The sequence below is a fragment of the Sus scrofa genome, chromosome X, assembly GCF_054392235.1.
Source record: "Sus scrofa isolate SSC_HxYL_T2T_F1_AM1 chromosome X, Sscrofa_HxYL_maternal_Yorkshire_Landrace_v2.0, whole genome shotgun sequence".
NCBI classification, from domain to species: domain Eukaryota; kingdom Metazoa; phylum Chordata; class Mammalia; order Artiodactyla; family Suidae; genus Sus; species Sus scrofa.
This window is the reverse complement of record NC_139401.1, coordinates 69,207,362-69,229,941: the sequence shown is the minus strand read 5'-3', so window position 1 is coordinate 69,229,941 and position 22,580 is coordinate 69,207,362. Positions and strand designations below refer to the sequence as shown.

At 38.0% G+C, this 22,580-nt stretch overlaps 1 protein-coding gene across 3 annotated transcripts in view; it reads right to left on the bottom strand.

Moving 5' to 3' along the window:
• The window catches only part of CHIC1 (cysteine rich hydrophobic domain 1), a 54,050-nt gene extending 31,947 nt beyond the window's left edge, over nt 1-22,103 (bottom strand). The window contains exons 1-3 of one of the 3 annotated variants that reach the window (XR_014835644.1): nt 21,615-22,103; nt 10,256-10,310; nt 642-1,729 (exon numbers count right to left, since the gene is read on the bottom strand). Coding sequence is in view for 2 of the 3 variants with exons in the window: in XM_003135187.6 (XP_003135235.2) it covers nt 1,574-1,729; nt 10,256-10,310; nt 21,615-21,907 (504 nt within the window). In the remaining variant the exon portion in view is untranslated. Of the gene's footprint in view, nt 1-641; nt 1,730-5,160; nt 5,297-10,255; nt 10,311-21,614 lie in introns of those variants that run through there. The other 2 variants (XM_003135187.6, XM_085008461.1) reach the window with 2 other exon arrangements.
• Nucleotides 22,104-22,580: the final 477 nt, after the last annotated feature.

Here is a 22,580-nt window from a genome sequence, read left to right as displayed (position 1 = left end):
CAAAATGAATTCTTAATTAAGCAAAGTAATGGAGGATAGGGAGAAACCACAGCATTAGTATTAATTTCATGGCAAAATCACTTGGTTGAAAAAACTGCTTCTATTTCAGGCCCTGTGGCAAAGGTAATAAATTAATAAATACGAAAGATGTAAACAGGTCATCAGAAAAAAAGATCTAGGATAACATTAAAACCAAAATGTCTGTTCTTAAGTAATTGAAATTGGCTATATCTGATGAAAACTCCCATAGTTAATTCACATTGAGGCTTTAAAAATAATGGAAATAGGTAGGAATTATTGATTCGTAGCTTTTCAAAGCCAGATAGGACACTGCCAATGTATTTATCCTATAGAAAACCATCTCAGAATACTGTATACGCTTTGCCAAACAATAAACTAAGCTCTATTTAAAATAAATCTTTGACCTACTGGTAGTGACCACGGGAATTAATAAAATATCTAATTTTCCCATTCAAAAAGTCATGGGGGAGTTCCCATTGTGGCTCAGTGGAAACGAACCCAACTAATATTCATGAGGATGCAAGTTGGATCCCTGGCCCCCGCTTAGTGGGTTAAGGATCCGCTTAGTGGGTTAAGGATCCGGCATTGCTGTGAGCTGTGGTGTACGTTGCAGATGTGGCTCGGATCCTGCATTGCTGTGGTTGTGGTGTAGGCCAGCAACTGTAGCTCTAATTAGACCCCTAGACTGGAAACTTGCATATGCTGCAGGTGTGGCCCTAAAAAGCAAAAAGTCAGAGGGGTGGAAGCATTTTTAAAATTATTTTTTGAAGTGGATTAACTGCTTTTTAAAGGAGGGCAGGAGGAAGATGGAGAAAATATAGTGAGTACTTGGGAATATTTTTTGGTTTATAAGAGACAACTACCCTTCTAATTATACTCCTACAAGGTACTGTGATTTTTGAATACAGTTCAGTAGGCTACTTATTATTTAGAAGTGTAAATGAAATCATCAATGTAGTACAGGGAAAGAACTATAGGTAAAATGAATTAATTGCCTCATTGGCTTCAATTTAAAAGTTTAAAGATATATTCCCATGGGGGGAAAAACATTCTAAAGATCAAAATAAAATTTTAAAGAAGATGAGATTAAGACTGTAGTCTCAAATCTATGACATAACCAGTAATGTCATGTCAGAAACTTTTAACATGTGGAAAACCAAACAGGATTTCCCCCACCAACTTTGCAGGTTACTCTTACTTCTATCTTCAGGTCAGAAGAAGCTCTCCCATATACCTGTGGTTTGGAAAAACTTTAAATCATAGCTTCAGGTTTTGTGAAAAGAATTAAGTAGCCCAGTTACATTTATATTTGCTTAAGTACTCCACTTACTTTGCACTTATTTGAAATAATGATGGGAACCTATATTAAGTGATAAAGTGTTGATAAAGGTTGGACAAAGGACTTCACCTTCCTGGCCCTGAGTTCCTTTCTCTGTAGAATGAGGACAGTATTGTTATGAGAATTAAATAAATCATGTAAAGCACTTGGCACACAGCAAGTGCTCAATAAATGTTTAACTCATTATTATTACACAATAAAATAGTTACTCACTCTTTTGTTGAGACAAATAACAGGCCACAGGCTGCAACCCAGGGTGCAACAGCAGCAGAGACAACCACACAGCAGCCATTTCACATTGACTGGGAGAGCCTTTTTCAAACATGCATTCACGCGGCCAATGCTGGTCTTAAATTCTTCCGGGGCCACCTACAACGAGGGTGCAATCTTTAACAGTTTGTGGGGGCAGCTTTCTACTATCTATCTCTAACCTAAAGATAATGTTTGTCTTATTACAAATACTTTAAGGACTTACACATTTCTAAATATATTTCCTCCTTATCTTCCCCTATAAATATGTATTACATACTCCTTCTCAGATGCCATTAGAAAGCAAAACGATATAATTTCATGTTTACAGAATTTATACTGATGTTAGAAAACAATCTTCTGAAATTACCAACAGTACAATGGCAACAATAAAATCAGTGGTAAAGGATAACTGTCAAGCAGTTTTCTTACCAAATATTCTCCTCATTAAGGCAACATTATAGTTTCCACTCACTCTGAATAAAGGTTAAGACTAGAAGCATAATATAACAATAAAACCCCTAAATCCCACTGGAGAAAACAGAATTAAAATTAGGGTTTGGCAATACTCCCAGATTACGTTTAAAATGGCAGGATTACTTTAAAATGGCAATTCTCAAACCTTATCTCCTTGGCAAATTTGCAACATAACAATTTTAACACTTGCCATTGTTTCTAGGGAAAAGTTAGGCTAACAAAAGACAGAAGAGTGATTACATTTTAAAAAACGGTCTTAATATTTAGCATAAAATGGACTCCTGACTAGTAAATTTTGGAAGTTGAAGAGATACTTATATATACAAATTAAATATTTTTAATGACTACCTCCACTCCTGGAAGTGGCGGCTCATGCCTCTCAGTAAACAATGACAGAGTCGGTTCAAAGACAAGAGCATGACAGACATAATTAGATTTATACCAAAAATTCTGCTTGAAGGTTATATAATTCAAAGGTATACTAAAAATAGTTTGCTTTCAGTAAAATCACATTTCTGCATCACAGAAATGATTCTCTTTCATTCATTTAGAAAGATGTAACACTAAAATATATGTGGAAAAAATTTCACCATCTGGCTTGTGCAAGAAAAAATTATGAAATTGTTAGGAAAAATAAGCTGCCATACAATAAAAACTCTATTAGCATGTTTGGAGTCAAAAGTACAGAACTTTATAACTTTAAAAAAAAAAACTACTAGAAGAATATATTACATTTTTGTCTTTTAATAGACGTCTCCGGATCAATATCACAATACATACCTATTAGACGTTAGAAAGATACATGACCACAGAATTCAATATCATCATGATTAAAACATTAAGTAATTATATTAGCTTTATTAGGATTGTTCATGCCACCCAATAATGTCAATCGCTCAATCTATAAATTTGATTTTCTTCCTAATACATTAACAAGTTGTGAAATTGCAAGGCTCAAAATTCTATTTACAGGAGGAAAGTAATTTCATTCTCCAATCTGACCTACCGACACTCACTGAGTAAAAAGTATTCCAATTAAATGACTAAATTTCTAGAGTATATATGAAAATAAAGTCAGAGAACCATGCCTTATAACTGAAAGTCGAACACACCAACAGGCTAAGCACATTAGGACAATAAATCAAGATCTAGATTCTAGTTTCTTATTAGTTCTAAAAAAATCTTAGGTATATTCATTTAACTTTTGTGGGTTTTAGTTCCCAATCTGTAAAATGAGAAAAATAAATTTCCTATTACATACCTCACAGGGAATGGAAATTATATCTTAGAAAGAACCCTCAGACTAAACTGCTTTGAGAAAGGAAGTCAGTGAATCACATCTCCGACTAGATTTGAAGAAAAGCAAAGCTCTCTTTAGGATAGAGTTTCACCTGAATGCAAAAGGTTTGGATCAGGTACTCCACAGCTTTGCTACACATTCTATTATAAACAAAAAGGATAATCAGCCACATTTTTTTTTTTTTTTTTGGTCTTTTGTCTTTTTGTTGTTGTTGTTGTTGCTATTTCTTGGGCCGCTCCCGCGGCATATGGAGGTTCCCAGGCTAGGGGTTGAATCAGAGCTGTAGCCACCGGCCTATGCCAGAGCCACAGCAACGCGGGATCCGAGCCGCGTCTGCAACCTACACCACAGCTCACGGCAACGCCGGATCGTTAACCCACTGAGCAAGGGGCAGGGACCGAACCCGCAACCTCATGGTTCCTAGTCGGATTCGTTAACCACTGCGCCACGACGGGAACTCCTCAGCCACATTTTGAATGCAAATTTAATGCTTTTCAGTTTTTTAAAGAAAAGTTGTTCTTTTTAAAATCAAGGTACCAAGGGAGTTCCTGTTGTGGCATAGTGGAAACGAATCCGACTAGAATTCCTGAGGATGCTGGCCTCCCTCAGTGGGCAGGGGGAATTGTCCTGGTGTAGGTTGCAGACGTGGCTCGAATCCCAAGTTGCTGTGGCTGTGGTACAGGTCGGCAGCTGTAGCTCCAATTTGACCCCTAGCCTGGGAATTTTCATATGCCGTGGGCGTGGCCCTAAAAAGCAAATAATAATAATAATAATAACGATAATCATAATAAAAGTAAAATAAAAACAAGGTACCAAGTCAATTTTTGGTACCAATTTTTACTATCTTAAAATTCACCTAACAGTGATGTTCAACTTTTTTTTCCTAGTGAACCACCAAGCAACCAAATGGAAGTTAAAATAAGGAACATATATTTATATATTTAGCTCTAATCTGTAACATAACATTATCAATTTTCTTTAAATTATGCATCCAGAAACATTAACACATTTTAAAAATATGGAAAATTTTGATATAAACTCATAAAATTATTAAATCTCTCCATTTTTAAATTTAAGTTTTGTAATTAGAATTAAAATTTGTATTTGAAAAATAAGATTTTTATTTAGAGCTTTTATTTAAAAGTATGTAAGCAGAGATGAAAAAAAAAAGAGTGAGGCTAAAGCCAAAAATGAATAATACAAAAAGTTAAACTTGATTTTTGTTTGAAACACTGTGAATGAAATAAATTATATGACAAGGAATAAAATTTTTTTTTCTTCTTTTTCTTTTTAGGCCGCCCTGCGGCATATGGAGCTCCCGGGCTAGGGATCAAGCTGACCAAACTGAGGCTGTGGCAACACCAGATCCTTAACCCACTGTGCCAGGTGGGGGATTGAACCCAAGAACAAGAAACTCAGTGCTCCCAAGATGCTGCTGATCTCCTTATGCCACAGCGGGAGCCCCAAAGTATACAAAATTTGTTTTAAGATTTGTCTTTTATGATACAAGCTTCTGGAAATGAATTAACAAAAACATTTCTAAAATGTGGCAATTTTCCTTCTTCCCCACCAGTACTTTTGTTGCTGGAATTTGGTCTCTGTCTGGTGGCGCCAAACTGAAATGCAGAGACATAGTTTTGAGTAAAGGAGAAGAAAATAGCTTTATTGCTTTGTCAGGCAAAGGAGGGTCGCAGCAGACTAATGCCCTAAAGACTGTGCCCCTCATTAGAAAAAATTTCGAGGAGTTTTATAGTGAAAAGGAGAAAAACAGGTTTTCAGATAGGAATCAGGTTTGGGGCAAACATGCATTCTTCTTTCTTTGGGGGAATCTTAGTCATCAAAGCTGGAGTCATGAGATCTCGGTATGATCATGATGGTGGTCTTCTGGGTTATTGCCTAGAATAACAGTACTTGGAAAAAGGGTACATTGATCAGAGATTAGAACAAACTAGGAAAATTCCTGAAAAACACCATGTGCTAATAATCTTTAACCCACAGGCAACTGTGCTCAGGGTTCCTAATCTTTAGCATACAGGTGTTTGTGTTTAGGGTGCAATTAAGCCAGGAAGGACAAGGAAGGACTCTAAGCTATTCAGTTTTAAAGTATTCATTTCTAAAAGAAGCATAAGGAATATAACTTTTCTCTTAGGTATATAAGATGCCTATATAATATATTATGTGTCTTCCTTGAGAGGGCACCAGGATCCTGCCTGAAGGCTGTACTATTGCTTCTTCAGTCTTCTCTTGTCTTTGCATACACTTCCTTCCCTGATCAGCAACTGTCTGAACCTGTCCCTAGGAACTCAGGGAAGGTCATGGTGGCTGAAAGAGGCCCATTTCCTAAGAACAAGAAATGGGGGACACAGAAAGGCTTTTGCACCCAGGAGCCCCACAGTGCCATGCTCGGTTTCACGTTCCACTTTTAATACATAATATTCCCAATTTGTACTTTCTTACCATGGACAAATTTAAAACTAAAACATTCAAGTTACTGAAAATGAAAATTCAAATTTTTTGAAGTCATAACAGAAACAGTGAAAGGAAAACTTTTACTAGAATTTCAAACATAAACTAAAATCTGCATTTTGACTTTAAAAGGAAGCCAGAATTGCCTTTGAAAAAAAAAATCTGTATTTTGAATGACAGTAAAAGTCATAAAACAGAGACAAAGGCACAGGAAATAATAAATGGTTAACTCCCAATTTTAAACAATGTGAAATAAATGTTTAGTTGTGTGGAATCAGAGTTACTAACATTTTACTCATTTACTTCCATATACTTGAGTATCTCTAGTAATGAAGGTTAGTTAGATGGAAGCCCTTTACTTTGTAGCTGAACAGCAGGTTGTAAAGAAACATTTAATTCCTTTTGACTTTCTTGGAAAGAAAAAAGAAAGCCACATCATAAAGGTGGGGGAAAGGGTCATAATATTTTATAACAGGATGCAAGAGATTCTGCAAACAGAAAAAAATTTAAGCAAAACCCAGCAGGAGTGATTTGCCTCTTTCAATCATGGGGAACGCAACCCAATCAATCACTTGTCATACTGCATCACAATAGTAAAGGTGGATTTTATGGTTCCCAACACTGCACAATAATCTCCTTGTAACACCATTTAATTCCATCAAGCTGAAGGCTGGAAGCTTTTCTTTCTTTTCTAAAGTTCTATCAAGTTCTTTCATTTTCTGGTCACCAGAATCTGTATACCCCTGTCAGATATGTCCTATAATGATAGGATACTTATCTTTAGTGAAATGGGGAAATAATCTTTCCTGCACCTAATATAAATTATCTTTTTATTTATATTAAAAGCATTAACACATAAGAAGCACAAATACTGAGCCACAGAACTTATCAAAATGGCTTTTTAGGTTTTCAGAATTCACTATGCAATTTTGCTTAGTTTAGGTATAAAAGCTATTTAGAGTTCCATTCATGCTGGAAGACTGATTTCATAAAGTGCAGATTTATTTTTTTACTTTAGCTACTGGATTTATTCACTTAAAAATATTTTTACACTGCTGCTAAATTTGGAATTTAAGCCCTTTTCTTTTTTTTTTTTTTCTGTAACACATAAATTCTTTTTGTCTCTTCCCCAGTTATCAGATAAGCATTTTGATAACCCAAAATAACCTACACAAATGAAACAGTGCCTATTGGAGAAAAATTATCTCATTAAAGAGAAAATAAAGTCATCAGGTGACTTTTAAAAATCAGACTTTTAGGGAGTTCCCATTGTGGCGAAGTGGTTAACGAATCCGACTAGGAACCATGAGGTTTTGGGTTCGATCCCTGGCCTTGCTCAGTGGGTTAAGGATCTGGCGTTGCCGTGAGCTGTGGTGTAGGTCGCAGACGTGGCTTGGATCCCGGGTTGCTGTGGCTCTGGTGTAGGCTGGTGGCTACAGCTCTGATTAGACCCCTAGCCTGGGAACCTCCATATGCCAAAGGAGCGGCCCTAGAGAAGGCAAAAAGACAAAAAAAAAAAAAAATCAAGACTTTTAGGAATTATCCTGCAGCACAGTAGGGTTAAGGATCTGGCACTGCCAAAGCTGTGGTGAGGGTTTGAGCCCTGGCCCAGAACTTTCACATCCCACATGTGCAGCCAAAAAAAAAAAAGGTCAGACTTTCAGAATTCCATTTAGGGTTTTTAAAATAAATCACCAAACCCAAACTCGGAAAAACATCACTGTATCATTTTTGCCTCATTCAATATATTAGAAAATTTTTACATTTAAATAATGTACACTAGAATAAATATCCAATCATTATGATATATACTACAAAAACAATCACCTGAAAAAAAAAGGATGTCTTTAAGAACAGTTCATATCCAGATCACTTAGGCTGTGTGAATGCATACCAAAGGCAGCTTAATATTCCTATTTCTCTGGTTTAAAAATCTGTACTATCTTTCATGCTGGTGGATTTCTAGTTTTAGAAGGCTTGGAAAGAAATGAAGAGGTGTAAAGAAATATTCTGAAGATTCCTCGAGCACATAAAACTGGCCAATTTCAAAAATGGGTAATTGTTACATCTGGGAACTCTGTTCTGTCATGTGTTTTGATTACTCATTTTCTAGAATTTCTTCTTTTTTAAGTTTTATTGAAGTACAGTTAATTTACAAGGCTGTGATAATTTCTGCTGTACAACAAAGTCATACATATACACATATCCATTCTCTCTGATTCTTTCTAGAATTTCTTGGACTTGTAATTCAAACTTTTTTTTAAAAAGCTGAACCAATAATAAAACTGGATATTAACTGCCCAGACAACACATGTGGCAGCATCAAGGGAAATGTAAATAACAAGTTTTCCATTGGGGATATTTAAATTCACATTCTCTCTCTCTCTCTCTTTTTTTTTTTTTTTTGTCTTTTTAGGGCCACACCTGTGGCATGTGGAGGTTCCCAGGGCTAGGGGTCAAATTGGAGCTACGGCTGCCAGCCTATGCCACAGCACACAGCAATGCCAGATCCAAGCCACGTCTGTGACTTACACCACAGCTCATGGCAATGCTGGATCCTTAACCCACTAAGCAAGGCCAGGGATCAAACCCATGTCCTCACGGATCTTTGTAGGGTTCATTAACCACTGAGCCATGACGGGAACTCCAAATTCACATTCTCTTTAATTTTAATATTGAATTAGCCATCTTTCCACAAACAAATTATTATTCAAGAGATTTTTCCATAGCTACTTTTTCCCCTTGGAGAAAACATTTCTGATTAATTCATATAAAACAAATCTAAATCTGAATTGCTACTTCAATTGGTGAATTATTCTAAATGATCAAGATAGGGAAGTAGAACATACTAGAGAGTGAGGTTAAAATCTCAAACAAAAGGGCTCTTGGTATCCTAAAAAGATAAATGGTCACATATTTTCTAATGTTCACTTAGCCAGGGACTATCTCTATTTGCTTATTACTATGTGGAATGATTTGACATTATACATCAGGAGAGATAGAAAAGGTCAACAGTCAAGAGAATAAATTATTGGTGGGACCAGGAATAAACTATTACTCAGATAAACAAGGAAAAAGTAGCAAAAGCAATTAAAAATTGAAAGCTGGAGTTCCCGTAGTGGCGCAGTGGTTAACGAATCCGACTAGGAACCATGAGGTTTCAGGTTCGGTCCCTGCCCTTGCTCAGTGGGTTAACGATCCGGCATTGCCGTGAGCTGTGGTGTAGGTTGCAGACGCAGCTCGGATCCCGCGTTGCTGTGGCTCTGGCGTAGACTGGTGGCTACAGCTCCGATTCGACCCCTAGCCTGGGAACCTCCATATGCCGCGGGAGTGGCCCAAGAAAAGGCAAAAAGACTAAATAAATAAATAAAAATTGAAAGCTGGTGAGTAAATGAGAAAAACCAGGGTGAAACTGTGATATACTGATGAAGACTTGTCAATAGCAACCACAAACTTACATTGAGAAGCTAGTAAGTACCTGACAATATACTAGGAGTTTTACAAATTCTTTTTGCCTTAGTCAAAGCCTTTCCCTTTGGGCTTAGAAGTTAGCTTTACTGTTGGATTTTCTGGTTTCGAATCCTAGATGTCTTTGAATACTGAGCATAAATGCTAGAAGATAATACTGAGTGTAGAGGAACCAGGGAACAAAAAAGGTAATAATGTATAGCAGTGAGTGCAATTTTCGAAACTCAAACTGTCTAAAAGGTAGAAAAATGTCCAACCAAAAATTTGAATCTTTTTTTTTTTTTTTGGTCTTTTTATCTTTTCTAGGGCCGCACCCGCAGCACATGGAGGTTCCCAAGCTAGGGGGCCAATCAGGGCTGTAGCTGCTGGCCTATGCCAGAGCCCAGCAACGCCAGATTCCAGCCGCATTCGCAACCTACACCACAGCTCACGGCAACGCTGGATCCTTAACCCACTGAGCAAGGCCAGGGATGGAACCCACATCCTCGTGGTTCCTACTCGGATTTGTTAACCACTGAGCCACGATAGGGAACTCCAAAAAATTTGATTCTTTTGACATGTAACAAATCATATCCCAGGACACTTTAAAATTCATAGAGTGTTAAAAAGTTGAACAATGATAATTTTGTTAATGTTAACTCTAAAATATTGGAAATTATTGGCCTAAATCAAAACAATTATAGCTACCAGTGCTGAGAAAAAAAAAAGGCAAAACTAGAAAAACTGAACAGATAAGTAAATAACGGACAATGAACAAAATAACTGGTCAGTCTAGTAGTCATGGAGACAGCTTTCAGTCACTAATGACACAGCCTCCAATTACCCTGCCCTCTTATTGTTAGACTTCATTACAGTAAGTCAAAGCATTTGTCATAACACTAAGGCATAAAACAATGCTTTTAGAATTGAAAATTTCAATGCAAATTGTCACTTACCTTCCCTGTTAGAACTGAGGGAAATTCAGTATCAAACTTGTTGCTCAAGCCAAACCTTAAAAACAAAGACAGAACAAAATATATTCTACCCAGCATATTTAACTTTTCCTTAAAAAAAAAAAAAGGTACAAAGCCATGCATTTTTTTGATGTTGTGACTAAAAAGTGTCCTAAAAATAATTTGATATTCATAGAAAATAAATCTTTGACTATTAGTCCAAGTTAATAGTAAAAGAAACTTAAGGGGCCAGTGTTAAAGTAGGAGTCTAACCAGATCCATGATATGAGATTAAAAAATAACGGATTAGATAAACAATGATATAGAGCTGGAAATAACACAACTTTTGACTGAAATGTTTCTTTTAAAACTTTAATTGGTAACTATTGGAACTGGCTGATGAGTTGTGTGTGGGAATGGATTATACTTTCTACTTCAGTAGATATATGAACATTTTCCAAATAAATACTAATACAATCTTTGGAACAATAGAGCTTGACAACTTATGATTAGTTACTATTTAGATACTCAAAGGTTGATCCTTATGAATGGCTTTTATGTATAATCCTCAACTAATTTTGAGAAAACAGATCCTAGCCTCAAGAGCTCTGACTCTCTCCAAGTATGCTCCTTGAAATTTGTACTAAGTCAAAATAATTTTTTATAAGGCTTTCTTCACTTACATGTAGATAACAAAGGTTACTTCTTGCATGTTAAGATAATATATCAGAGTGATTACAATTTTATGTCAGTGTAAGCAAAAAGAAAAAAACTCTAACACTGATAAGAACTCCTTGTGAGGTTGGCAATAATATTAACAGTTACCAGTAACTATCTGCTTACCATGGTTTAGACACTATGCTAGGTAAATATATTACCTTTAAAGTTTACAATCCTACAAGAGGTACTGTTACCCCTATTTTACAGAGAAGGAAACTGACACTCAGGTTTTTTTTTTTTTTTTAAGTAATTAATTAAGTGACTTGCCCAAAATCTAGTGAGGGGGGAACTGAAATTCAAACGCTAATCCCTAAATTCTTTCTGTCCTATATTAAGCTCCTTGAGAACAGAAACTATGGGTTATTTACTTTGCTATTTTCTACTATGCTTAGTAATATAATAGGATCTAGTAGGTGCTTAATAAAAGTTGGTTGAATAATAAGGTACTGTATGTACTGTTTGTGATTACTGATAATGGCACTTGGGTCTTAGGGTCACTTTAAAGACATTAAGAATCTAATATCTTATTCTGTGAGAATATCATATTCTTGTATAATTTGTGCTGATGGCTCCTTTTCGAGGACACAAGCCAGCCTTAAACATACTCTATACTTAGCAGTTATCAGCAAGGTACATATCTGTGCAAAAATATATTTTATCTTGTTAAATTTTTTGTTTTTCTTTTGTTTTTTTCAGGGCCACACCTGCGGCATATGGAAGTTCCCGGGCTAGGGGTCAAATCAGAGCTGCAGCTGCTGTCCTATGTCACAGCCGCCATGGCAACACTGGATCTGAGCCACATCTGCGACCTATGCCATAGCTTGGGGCAACATCGGATCCTTAACCCACTGAGGGAGGCCAGGGATCAAATTCACATCCTCATGGACACTGTTGGGTTCTTAACCCACTGAGCCCCAATGGGAACTCCATGTTAAAATGTATTTTAAAACAAATTCTAGATTTAAAATAATTGAGAAAAGTAGCAATTATAAAAAGAGCTTAAGTTCATTACTTCTCCAGGTGTCAGTATAACATGTAATGACAATATTCTCATAATAACATTCCTTTTAAGTCTATACTTAGAGGAGTATAGCCAAATGTAAAAATAAGATGGTAGTCTTATACATGAATTTTTATGTAAACTTTCATGTACTATTAGAGAAATTGATGCTCTAGTATTAAATATATATATATTTGTAATAACATGACAAATATTTAATAAAGCAAAAATATATTTCATTTAAATCATATTTATATAAATAGTGACTCTATCACTAGTCAAAACAATGTAATTGAATTCATTACTCCACAGAGTTAATGCTTATTGCATAACAAAGAAACGGATACAGCTTTCATTTTTAGAAAGTAGAAGACATGGTACATTTGAAAGTAGATCTCGATTTCCATATCCTTTTAGATGCAAAAATGTTAATATGTTTCTACCTCCATTAGAGACTGCTGTCATTATAGCTTTTCCCAGTTAACATTCTTTTATTACATATCAAATACATAGAGGATACAGATGTATTCCTCAAAACATATGGAATATTTCCATTATTTAAACAATTTTTAGCTTTTTATTTTCTTCTTGCATTTATCAGCAGACAAATGAACTTTCTTTGCCAGTGCTTCCATCTCCTTAATATCCTTTCCTTTCTTAAATTTTGAAATTTGTCATTTGATACTGTTACTTTACTGAAAATAATCCCTTATTCAGTTTATTGATTCAGAAACAAGTTCATTTTATTTATTGCCAAATTCAATGCCCTCTTCTCACAACTTTCCCTGACTTTGCAGCCTGTGATGCTGCTGACCACTCCCTTCCTAACACTCTCTCATCTTTTACTCTTTGCTAACACCTCTACCTTTTCCCAAAATTTAGTTTTTAGTCATCCACTTCTCTTTCTAAAGGAATTATAACGGTTCATATATTTTTAATAGCTTTGAGAATCACTTCAATGCTGATGACCATCAAATTTATATCTCTAGTTCTGTATTTTCCAACATGCTCTAGTCCCTCATATCTAATTGCATTCCCATTTGGATATCTTACTACAAAATAATACATCTGGGAATTACCTGGTGGCCTAAGAGTTAAGGATCTGGTGTTGTCACTGCTGTGGTTAGGGTCACTGTTATGGTGTGTGTTGGACCCCTGACCTGGGAACTTCTGCATGTTGTAGTCATGGCCAAAAAAATAAAAATAATAATACACCTCAAGTGAAACACTTCTAAATTTAAATGATACCCTTTATTGGAAACCGGCTTCCCCCTTTCAAATTCCTCATCTCTGTCAATGGCACACTGACTCTCTTTAACCTAGACCCTGGTATCATTTCTGCACCTTCCCTCTCCTATTTTTCATACTTTACTTATATCCAGGTAGTTCCAAGTCCTGTTATTTGTTCCTCTGAAGTCATTCTCATAACGTTTCCTTCTTTTCTATTGTCATTGCCATGTCTTGTCATGCCACTGCTCTTGTCTTTGCTCATGTGGTGCCTCTTGCTTCCTCTCCCTAGTTTAAATCCAATGCAGCCCTCAAGGCCCAAGTCAGGTTCCAACCCCCACTGCAAGTCTTCATGGATTTCCCTTTCTCTGAACCCTAACAGCAAATTTTAATCTATACTCTACAATTCAAAAGTTAATAAACTATTTTCTTTTATTCTTTGCTGATCCATACCAATTTCTTTTTTATTATTATTATTTTTTTAAAAAACCCTTTTTCTTTCCAGGGCCACGCCTGAGGCATACGTAAGTGCCCAGGCTAGGGGTGGAATCGGAGCTGCAGCTGCCAGCCTATGCCACAGCCAGGGTAACGCAGGATCCGAGCCGTGTCTGTGACTTACACCACAGCTCATGGCAACACCGGATCCTTAACCCACTGGGCAAGGCCGGGGATCGAACCTGCAACCTCATGGATGCTAGTCAGATTTGTTTCCACTGAGCCACAACGGGAACTCCCCACTCCCAATTTCTTAAAAGTGATTTTCCTGTTAGGTTTGTAAAACAAGGCCAGTACTTTTTTCTTTTTCTTTTCTGTATTCTTTACAGTGCCTAGTCTAGTGCTCAAGTTCTCAAGAAATGCTTGCTAAAGTTCCCATTACAAATTTTTTTCTCTAATAAAAGGGATCATCTTCTCTAAAATACAAAAAGCATATTAGAAATGGTAAGGAAAGTGTCATTTTACTTCTTAAAATACTCCACTATGGCCCCCATTTATCTACTTTTAAAGGTATAGATAGGCAAAGAAGGCCCAATGTATTCTCACAATTTTGGCTAAAAGGCAATTCTGTTCTTGCCTACCAATGATTTCTTAACTTCTCCATTAGATACTCAGCACTTAAAAAGAATACTTAAATAACCTTAGGCACAACATTTTACTTAGTAGCTACCAGGAAAATGTCGAAATGGCCACTGCTAAATAAACACCTCAGCTGTTTCATAAGCAAACCATTAAGTCAAGAACTGAGAGTCTACAGAGATTAGACAAACTCATCTACTCACTAGTGATCAGTGATAGACATGAGTCAAGATGTGGGGTTCTTCAGCATTAGACAAAGGTACCTGAGAACTACTCACACTGTCATTTTATCAACTTCTTTAAATATAGAGTCTATTACATATTTGAAGCTGACTCAGTGGGTGGTTTTATTTTTTAATTTTTTTTTTTTTTGCTTTTTAGGGCCGAACCCGCAGCATATGGAGGTTTCCAGGCTAGGGGTCAAGTTCTGGAGGCAGGACCGGAGCCTCGTCTGTGACCTACACCACAGCTCATGGCAATGCCGGATCCTTAACCCACTGAGCGAGGCCAGGGATTGAACCTACAGCCTCATGGATGCTAGTCAGATTCGCTAACCACTGAGCCATGACAGAAACTCCCAGTGGGTAGTTCTTAATGATTGTATTTTATCCGTCAAATGTCTCCAATATTTCAAAATTTAATTTCTTAGACAATTCTTTGGAGTAAAGGAAACTGAGGCAAAGAAGGATGAGTCCTCTTACTCTTTCCTCTTCTCTCCCCTCCCTACATCCCTCACTGATTTTAATTGTTTTGAAAATGGCTATCCATCAGCCTTTAAAAATCTTGCACAAATTAAAATTCATGTGTTCAGGTTTTTTAATAGGTCAAAGTATAGCAAAATTCTGCCAACAAGAAACACGATTTCACTAGAAAACTATGCACTTACAGTAACACTGATTCTGAAGCATGTGAATTCTGTTTACTATACCAAGGAAAAGGAAAGCCTATGCCATACAATTAAGAGATTTTTAAAAATTATAGTTAAGGAAGTTCCCATTTGGGCTCAGAGGTAATGAGCCCAACTAATATCCATGAGGATGTGGATTCAAGCCCTGGTTTCACTCAGTGGGTTAAGGATCTGGCGGCGTTGCTATGAGCTGTGGTGTAGGCCATAGATGCGGCTTGGATTCCTGCGTGGGCTGTGGCGTAGGCCGGCAGCTGTAGCTCCGATTCAACCCTTAGCCTGGGAACTTCCATATGCTGCAGCTGTGGCCCCAAAAAGCAAAAACAAAAAAAACAAAAAAAACAAAAAACAGATATATACACACACACACATATCATTTCTTTAATCTTCCATATGGATGTCTTGCCACTCTGTAAAATGAGAAGTTACCATAGCTTCAGTATTCTCCAAGCTTACAATCTTATAAAATATTTACCTTATACAAACACAGATTAACAATGCTTCACTGTAATTTCTCAAAGACAGCTGTTTACAGAAAAGGCATTCCATTCACTGATTTGAGAAACATCAATATTTGTATTGCTCTGTTTTTGCAGAAATGCACTGTTTGGCAAATTTGGCCATCTTTTTCAATTGTATGTGTAATAACTTCAGCTCTTTTAGGTTATTTATTTTTTTTTTTAGGGTAGCACCTGTGGCATACGGAAGTTCCCAGGCTAGGGGTCAAATCAGAGCTGCAACTGCTGGCCTACACGACAGCCACAGCAATGACAGATCTGAGCGGCATCTGTGACCTATGCCACAGCTTGTGGCAACCCAGGATCCTTAACCCACTGAGTGAGGCCAAGGATTGAACTTGCGTCCTCATGGATACTAGTCAGGTTCTTTACCCATGGAGCCACAATGGGAACTCACTCTTTTAGATTAATTTAAATGAGAATTTTATATATCCCTGAGACCTGGTAACTTCTCCTCTCTACCGACTTCTTTACTACTGAACTGTCAAGGATAAATGTCTATATATTTTAAGTAATATAGTGTGGTAATAGCTATAAATAGGAAAAAAAATCTCATGAGATATAACTTTTCTTGTATTTCAATACACTGGACCCAAATATTTATCCCAAAAATATCAAGAAGAAAAATGATACTAAGTTATATCCCTCAGATGTACAGTATTTCAGAAACACTTAATACTTCCGAGAGACATTTCATTATTGGTTTCCAAAATCTCAAATCTGTAGGAGTTAATTTAGCTACATATATACATATGTATATATATGTTTTAATTTAGAAAAGATCCCCAAATATCCATTTATGATCACCATCATCTCAGGTTTGGAATGATAATTATAGTGGTTAGGTCATTCTATTTCTCAAAAATTATAATTGAATGATAAAATATTAAAGGATTAGTATCCTGTTAAAGAAACTAGAAAGCCAATATGTTAAGATGATAAAAGTAGACAGGGGTATTCTGACACATAGGGACTTGCTCAACAAACTTTTCAGAGATAAGGCCATACCATATACCCCCATCTGGTGGTATTACTGTATTTATCTATACATATCTCTGCTCAGAAACACAAGTACTCTCCAGAGCATGATTCAACTACCTGGTATTTGTTGAAGCTCTATAACACAGCATATGCTATGACAGGCATATTGAGTTTTATTAAGGTGAACCAGTGTTCATTCAACTCACTTTTATTGACTGTCTACTTCAGGGTAGACACTGTGTTAGGCACTGAGGATTCAGAGGGAACCAGAGATTGTTCCTCCCATTTCAGCTTAAAATTTAGTGGGGACAGAGAAGACTTGCAGGAGGTGGTGACATATGGGGTGAGGGTGGTGGATACTGGAATTCTAGATGGAGGCCCCAGCTTGAGCAGAGGCAAAGAGATAAGAAACAGCATTCAGGAGTTCCCATTGTGGTTCATGGGTTAAGGACCTGACCTACATGGGGATGCAGGTTTGATCCCTGAACTTGTTCAGTGGGTTAAGGATCTGGCCATGTGTTGTGGTGTAGGTCACAGACATGGCTTGGATCTGGGAACTTCCATATGCTGTGAGCGTGGACCTAGAAAGAAAAAAAAAAGAGAGAAACAGCATGCAATGAACAGAAAAATACAAGCAATAAGTGGGAATGTCAGGAGATTAGGCTGATGGATAGGCAGGGTCCGGTTCTATATTCCACGCTGGACCTGATCCTATAGGTATGGGGGAAACCTCAGAAGTCTTAAACAGGAAAGTGGTATCTCCACCTAACAGCAGTTGAGGGGTGGATGTGGAAGGGTCAAGGATAAAGGCAAGATGACCAGTAAGGTGGTGAAAGGGGCCTGAACCAGGAAAGTAGTGGTAGGGAGGAAAAGAAGAAATTTTTAGGTCATATATTGTTAATACTTGCTGATTGCTTAACTGAATGATTGAGAAAGTATGAGTGAGAAAGAGGAACCAAGGATGACTAATAGAATAAAGGGAGGTACATGTAGCTGAGATGGAAAACTCAGAAATAGGAGGAATTTTTTTTGAGGGGTTGGGATGGAGGTGTGAGGGGATGTGGAGAGGATGAGTTCTGTTTTGAATATGTTGAATTTCTGATGTTAGTGAGCCATCAGGTGAGGATGCCTAGATAAGAGTCTGAGCAGAGTTTGGTACAAAGACATATATTTGGGAGACATCAGGTAATTGAAGCCATGAGAGCTAAGATGAGACTATCTAGATAGAGTAGGAAATGAAAAGAATGAGAAGAATGGCTGAGAAGAAAACCTTGAAGATGACTGGTTTTCAAGGGGTAAGAAAGGAAGAGAAACCCATGAATGAGACAGTTAAGGAATAACCAGAAAAATATACGAAGAACGAGGGAGAGTGAAGTGGTCAAGGTTTGTTTGGATGGCAAAATATATATATATATTTTTTAAATCAGAATTTGAATACCTTTAGGCAAAACATGTAACTTCCTGTTCAACTGAGGCCTATCATTATCATACCACTTTCTATGACCTTTCTACTCCAGAGTCACAAACACACAGGCCTTCAGAGACAGGACAGGTCATAGAAAATGGAAAGAAGGAGTCATTATAAGTCTCATATGCAGCAAAGAGGACCAGAAGATAGGGAATTGAAGATGCCCACTCTAATTTAGCAGCAGGGGGTCATGGTGAGCTTAATGAGGCCAGTTTGCCTGTGGTTGTGGTGGCAGAATCAAGATTACAGAGGGGTGAACAGGAAACAGATATGGTGAATGAAGCTACCCTTAAGAAATTTGGAAAGAGAAGAGAGACTAGACTAATTGGGAATTAGGTCCAGAAAGGCTTTTATTTTGTTTTTAAAGAACCAGAGAGATTCGGAATGTGTTTATAGGCTGAGCCAGTAGAAAGGCCAAGGGAGGTAATACTATAGAGACAGGGGCTGCCTGGGAGGAGGCTGGAAGAGAAGAGTCTGGAAGGCATAAGTGGATGGGTGAGCTCTGAACAAGTAGAGGGACTCCTTGACCACTGAGGGTAAAGGAAGAGAGCACAGGAATCCAAACCTAATTAAGATCCAATGCAGGTTTTTCAGCAGGAAAGTGACATGATTAAACTGTGTTTTAAGAAAATTATTTTGGCACAAGCATGCAGGATGGACTGGAGTGGGGAGAGGTGGCAGACTGTGGCCATAATTCAAGCAGAAGATGATGACAACCCAAACTAGAGAGGTGTCAAGAGAAATAGAGAAAATGAATAATCTAATAGACCTTTTGAAAGGTATGATGACATAATTCTGGGACAATTGCATAGGACAATTCAAGAAGGAAGAGTTAAAATGACTCAAGGATTTGAAATATTACCCTGGAAAATTGGAGCAGTAGTATCAGAGGTGACAGATCTCCAATTTTAAACTTTGAAAAGAAACAATGTCCTGTAAAGAAGGGATGATTGCACAGAGAATGAAATGTATAAAGGGTGAGAAAGAACAATAAATATTTCATTCAGATATGGCAATTAACACTGCTATGCCAAAAAAAAATTAAATAGAGGCTGATAGTTTAGACGTCTCAGAATTAGATTAACTATGTCCTAAGGATCTTACTTTACCTGTTGTAAGGAAGGTTTTACTATCATAGAATAGTTTCTCGGATCCCGGTAAAACTTTCTCCTAAACATTTAATCTTTTTTTTTTCCCCCAAATCTCAGACATTTAACATCAAATGTGCTTTCTACGTCAGAGAATGTGTACAATACAACTAAATAATTTTCCAAGCCATATAGACTGGTTAGCAATTCAAGTACTTGTTTGCTGCTTCTCATGTTTTGGCTTCAATTAATACCAACAGTTACTATGAGCACCACTATTTCACACTCCTCATTCCAGAATTTTTAAGCTGGGAGGGACATTACACCTATTACAAAGGCCTGGGCATGGCAAGTGTCAGTGCTTTGCTTTTAATTGAAAATAGGTTGGTAAGTACTTCACCATGGTTGGGGAAGCAGATTGGAAACTCAAATAAGTCTCAGGGAACTTACATTCTGTTGCTTGCAATTTAGAAAACAGTGAGGGGGAGGAGTGTTGGAATATAAAATTATGGACTGGAGGAAGTTCCCGTCGTGGCTCAGTGGTTAACGAATCTGACTAGGAACCATGAGGTGGCCGGTTCGACCCCTGGCCTTGCTCAGTGGGTTAAGGATCCGGCGTTGCCATGAGCTGTGGTGTAGGTTGCAGACGCGGCTCGGATCCCGCGTTGCTGTGGCTCTGGCATAGGCCGGCGGCTACAGCTCTGATAGACCCCTAGCCTGGGAACCTCCATATGCCACAGGAGCGGCCCTAGAAAAGGCAAAAAGACCAAAAAAAAAAAAAAAAAAGTAAAAAAAAAATTATGGACTGGAATAAAAACCCTTACTGTTCAGTCATGTGAAATAATCTGCATGAAATAGTAATCTGCACCTTTGGTGCTAGAATCATAATTAATTTGGGTAATAAGTTGTCTCCCTAGTGATGAAAGGAATGGAAGGAAAACAGCACAGTAAGCTGGCATCTAAACACTGTAAGCTATCTGCAAAATTCTTGGACCAGGAAAAATTGTGTTAAAATTGCCTAACCAAAAGGCAGGTCTAAAAATCTCCCCAAACTCTTCCATGATTTCAAAATCTTTCTTAATACAATTCATGCAAAAATCACAAAAATATATTACAATCAAAATACTCAACATGTTAAAATGAAAAGCTCACATGACGGGGGAGGTGGTGCATCATATATGATTTCAGGTAATATGAACTCGATTTAAAGTCAGAGGGGCTAGGTGAGCCATTTTTCAAAATTAGAGGCAGTATGACTTGATAGGAAAAAAGTCTTATTTTGAAAACTTAGTAAATAATAGCATAATTAAGAGGATGAACATGACACGATACCTAAACTTCCAAGTATTTACAGTCCAAGCACATAAAAACAAGAAAGCATTCTTCATAGCCAGAGAACCATTAAATTTTTCTTTTGCATTGAAAATACTATCCTATGAGGTCCTTCCCCCTTTTATTTTCTCAAATATTGATCCAAGATATCAAATTAAAAAACTGCGTAAGTTTTCAAAAAATCATTCTCCTGGGGGACTAATTTTCATATACATATTTAACGTTTGCATATTTAATATTTGGGTATGCAATATCTCCTGAAGGTATCAAATTATTTCAGAGCCGAAATGCTTTAGAAACCTTCTACCTCAAACCCCTCATTTTATCGATGGAGAAATCAAGGCCCAGAAATGGTAAGTAACCTGACCAAGGTCACAGGACCAGTAAGAAGCAAAGCTGGGACTAACATCCAAGAGCACTCACTCTTAATCCATTGCTCTTTCTACGTTTCATAGCTGCCTCTCAATCGGAACCTCTAATTGTGTGATATTTAAGGAATGTCAGAGCGAGGAGTGATCAAGACACGAAAAGGATTATTGTATTTATTTACATAAGGGATTAGATAGAAAGAACGGATGGATGAATATGTGGGTGGGTGGATTGATGTTCTATAATGTTATTCACAGTATGTATCATGTTTGTTTTGAAGAGTCCAAGCCTAGATCTCGTCACTTGTTACAGCAGTCACCGTATTCCCCTAGACACCAATCTTAGCAGCAAAGAATACGCTGGTACATCTTGCAGTTTAAAAACTATTCATCGGCAGCATACACAGAAGCAATGAGACTTAGCCCTACTCCAATCTCTCTGGTTCCCAACCCCTAACTTCCCTATCCTATACTCACTCTTTACCTGGCGTTGGTGCATCACATTTGCATTCTCCTCACTTCCTTTACACGGATCTCCCTCGGTTTCTCCATTTAGACCAGGTGTCCTTTCTTAACAGTGCGCCTAAGTCAGCCCTCCCCCACTCCACAGGCCCCCAGATCACCTTACTTCTCTGTCGCCAAATCTCAGCCTTTTCAAAACCCATGGCCCCCTCTCGCTTACACAGTGATGTGGCCGGCGCCCCGCACCAATACAGGGTCGGGGGCATATCTCCGCAGATGCTCCTCGCTCACTACCCGCGGCGGGGGCGGCGTCTCCTCCACCTCCTCCTCTTCTTCTTCCTCCTCCTCCTCTTCTTCTTCCTCCTCCTCTTCATCTTCCTCGTCATCGTCAGGCCCCGAAACCGAGGACGACGACGACGGCGACGACGACGACGTTGCCGCTTCTTCTTCCTCCTCCTCCTCCAGTTCCGAGATGGTGTCGAACTCCGCCATGTTGGGCAGCAGGATGCTCATCACGTGACCCCTTGATCGCCGCCACCCTCACGAAGACTCTGAACCTGCGGAGGTGCTGGAAGAGGAGGGGGAACAAAAAGCGGAGAAAGAGGAGGTGGGTAGGGACAAGATTTGAGGAGCTGCGCCTGCGTGATGGGGTAGATGGAGTGGGGGGAGGTGTTGGAGGCGGGGGCAAGAAGGAGAAGGGAGCAAAATCGGTGTACGCTTGCGCGGCTGCAGGGGAAGGGGGCGTTAGAGGTGAACTCCAGGGAATTATCGAGGTCCGGTCTGCGGTTACCGTTCTTAATACTGCTGTTTGGGCTTCTGCTGCTTGTATCCGGGGACGTATCTTGTGGTTTCATTTCCTATTAATTAATAGTGGGAATTATGACCCCCTTCCCTCCAGGGCAGGGAAAGTATATTCTATAAAAGTGAGGTTAGAACTTTGCCCCATGTATCTCAAGGTGTATACCAGTGCTGTAGGTTTGTTCAGCATTAAATTTTAAAAGACTTTTGCAGCGGAATTTTGCTACACCCTGGGAGGCATTTTTATTAACATTTTACTGAAGAGGAAACTTTCTATTTACTGCTTTTATGTAATACTTATGGAGGACTTAACTGTCAGGGGCTGTGCTAAGCATATCTCATTTAATACTTCACGACCCCATGAGATATGCACCACAATGATCTTATT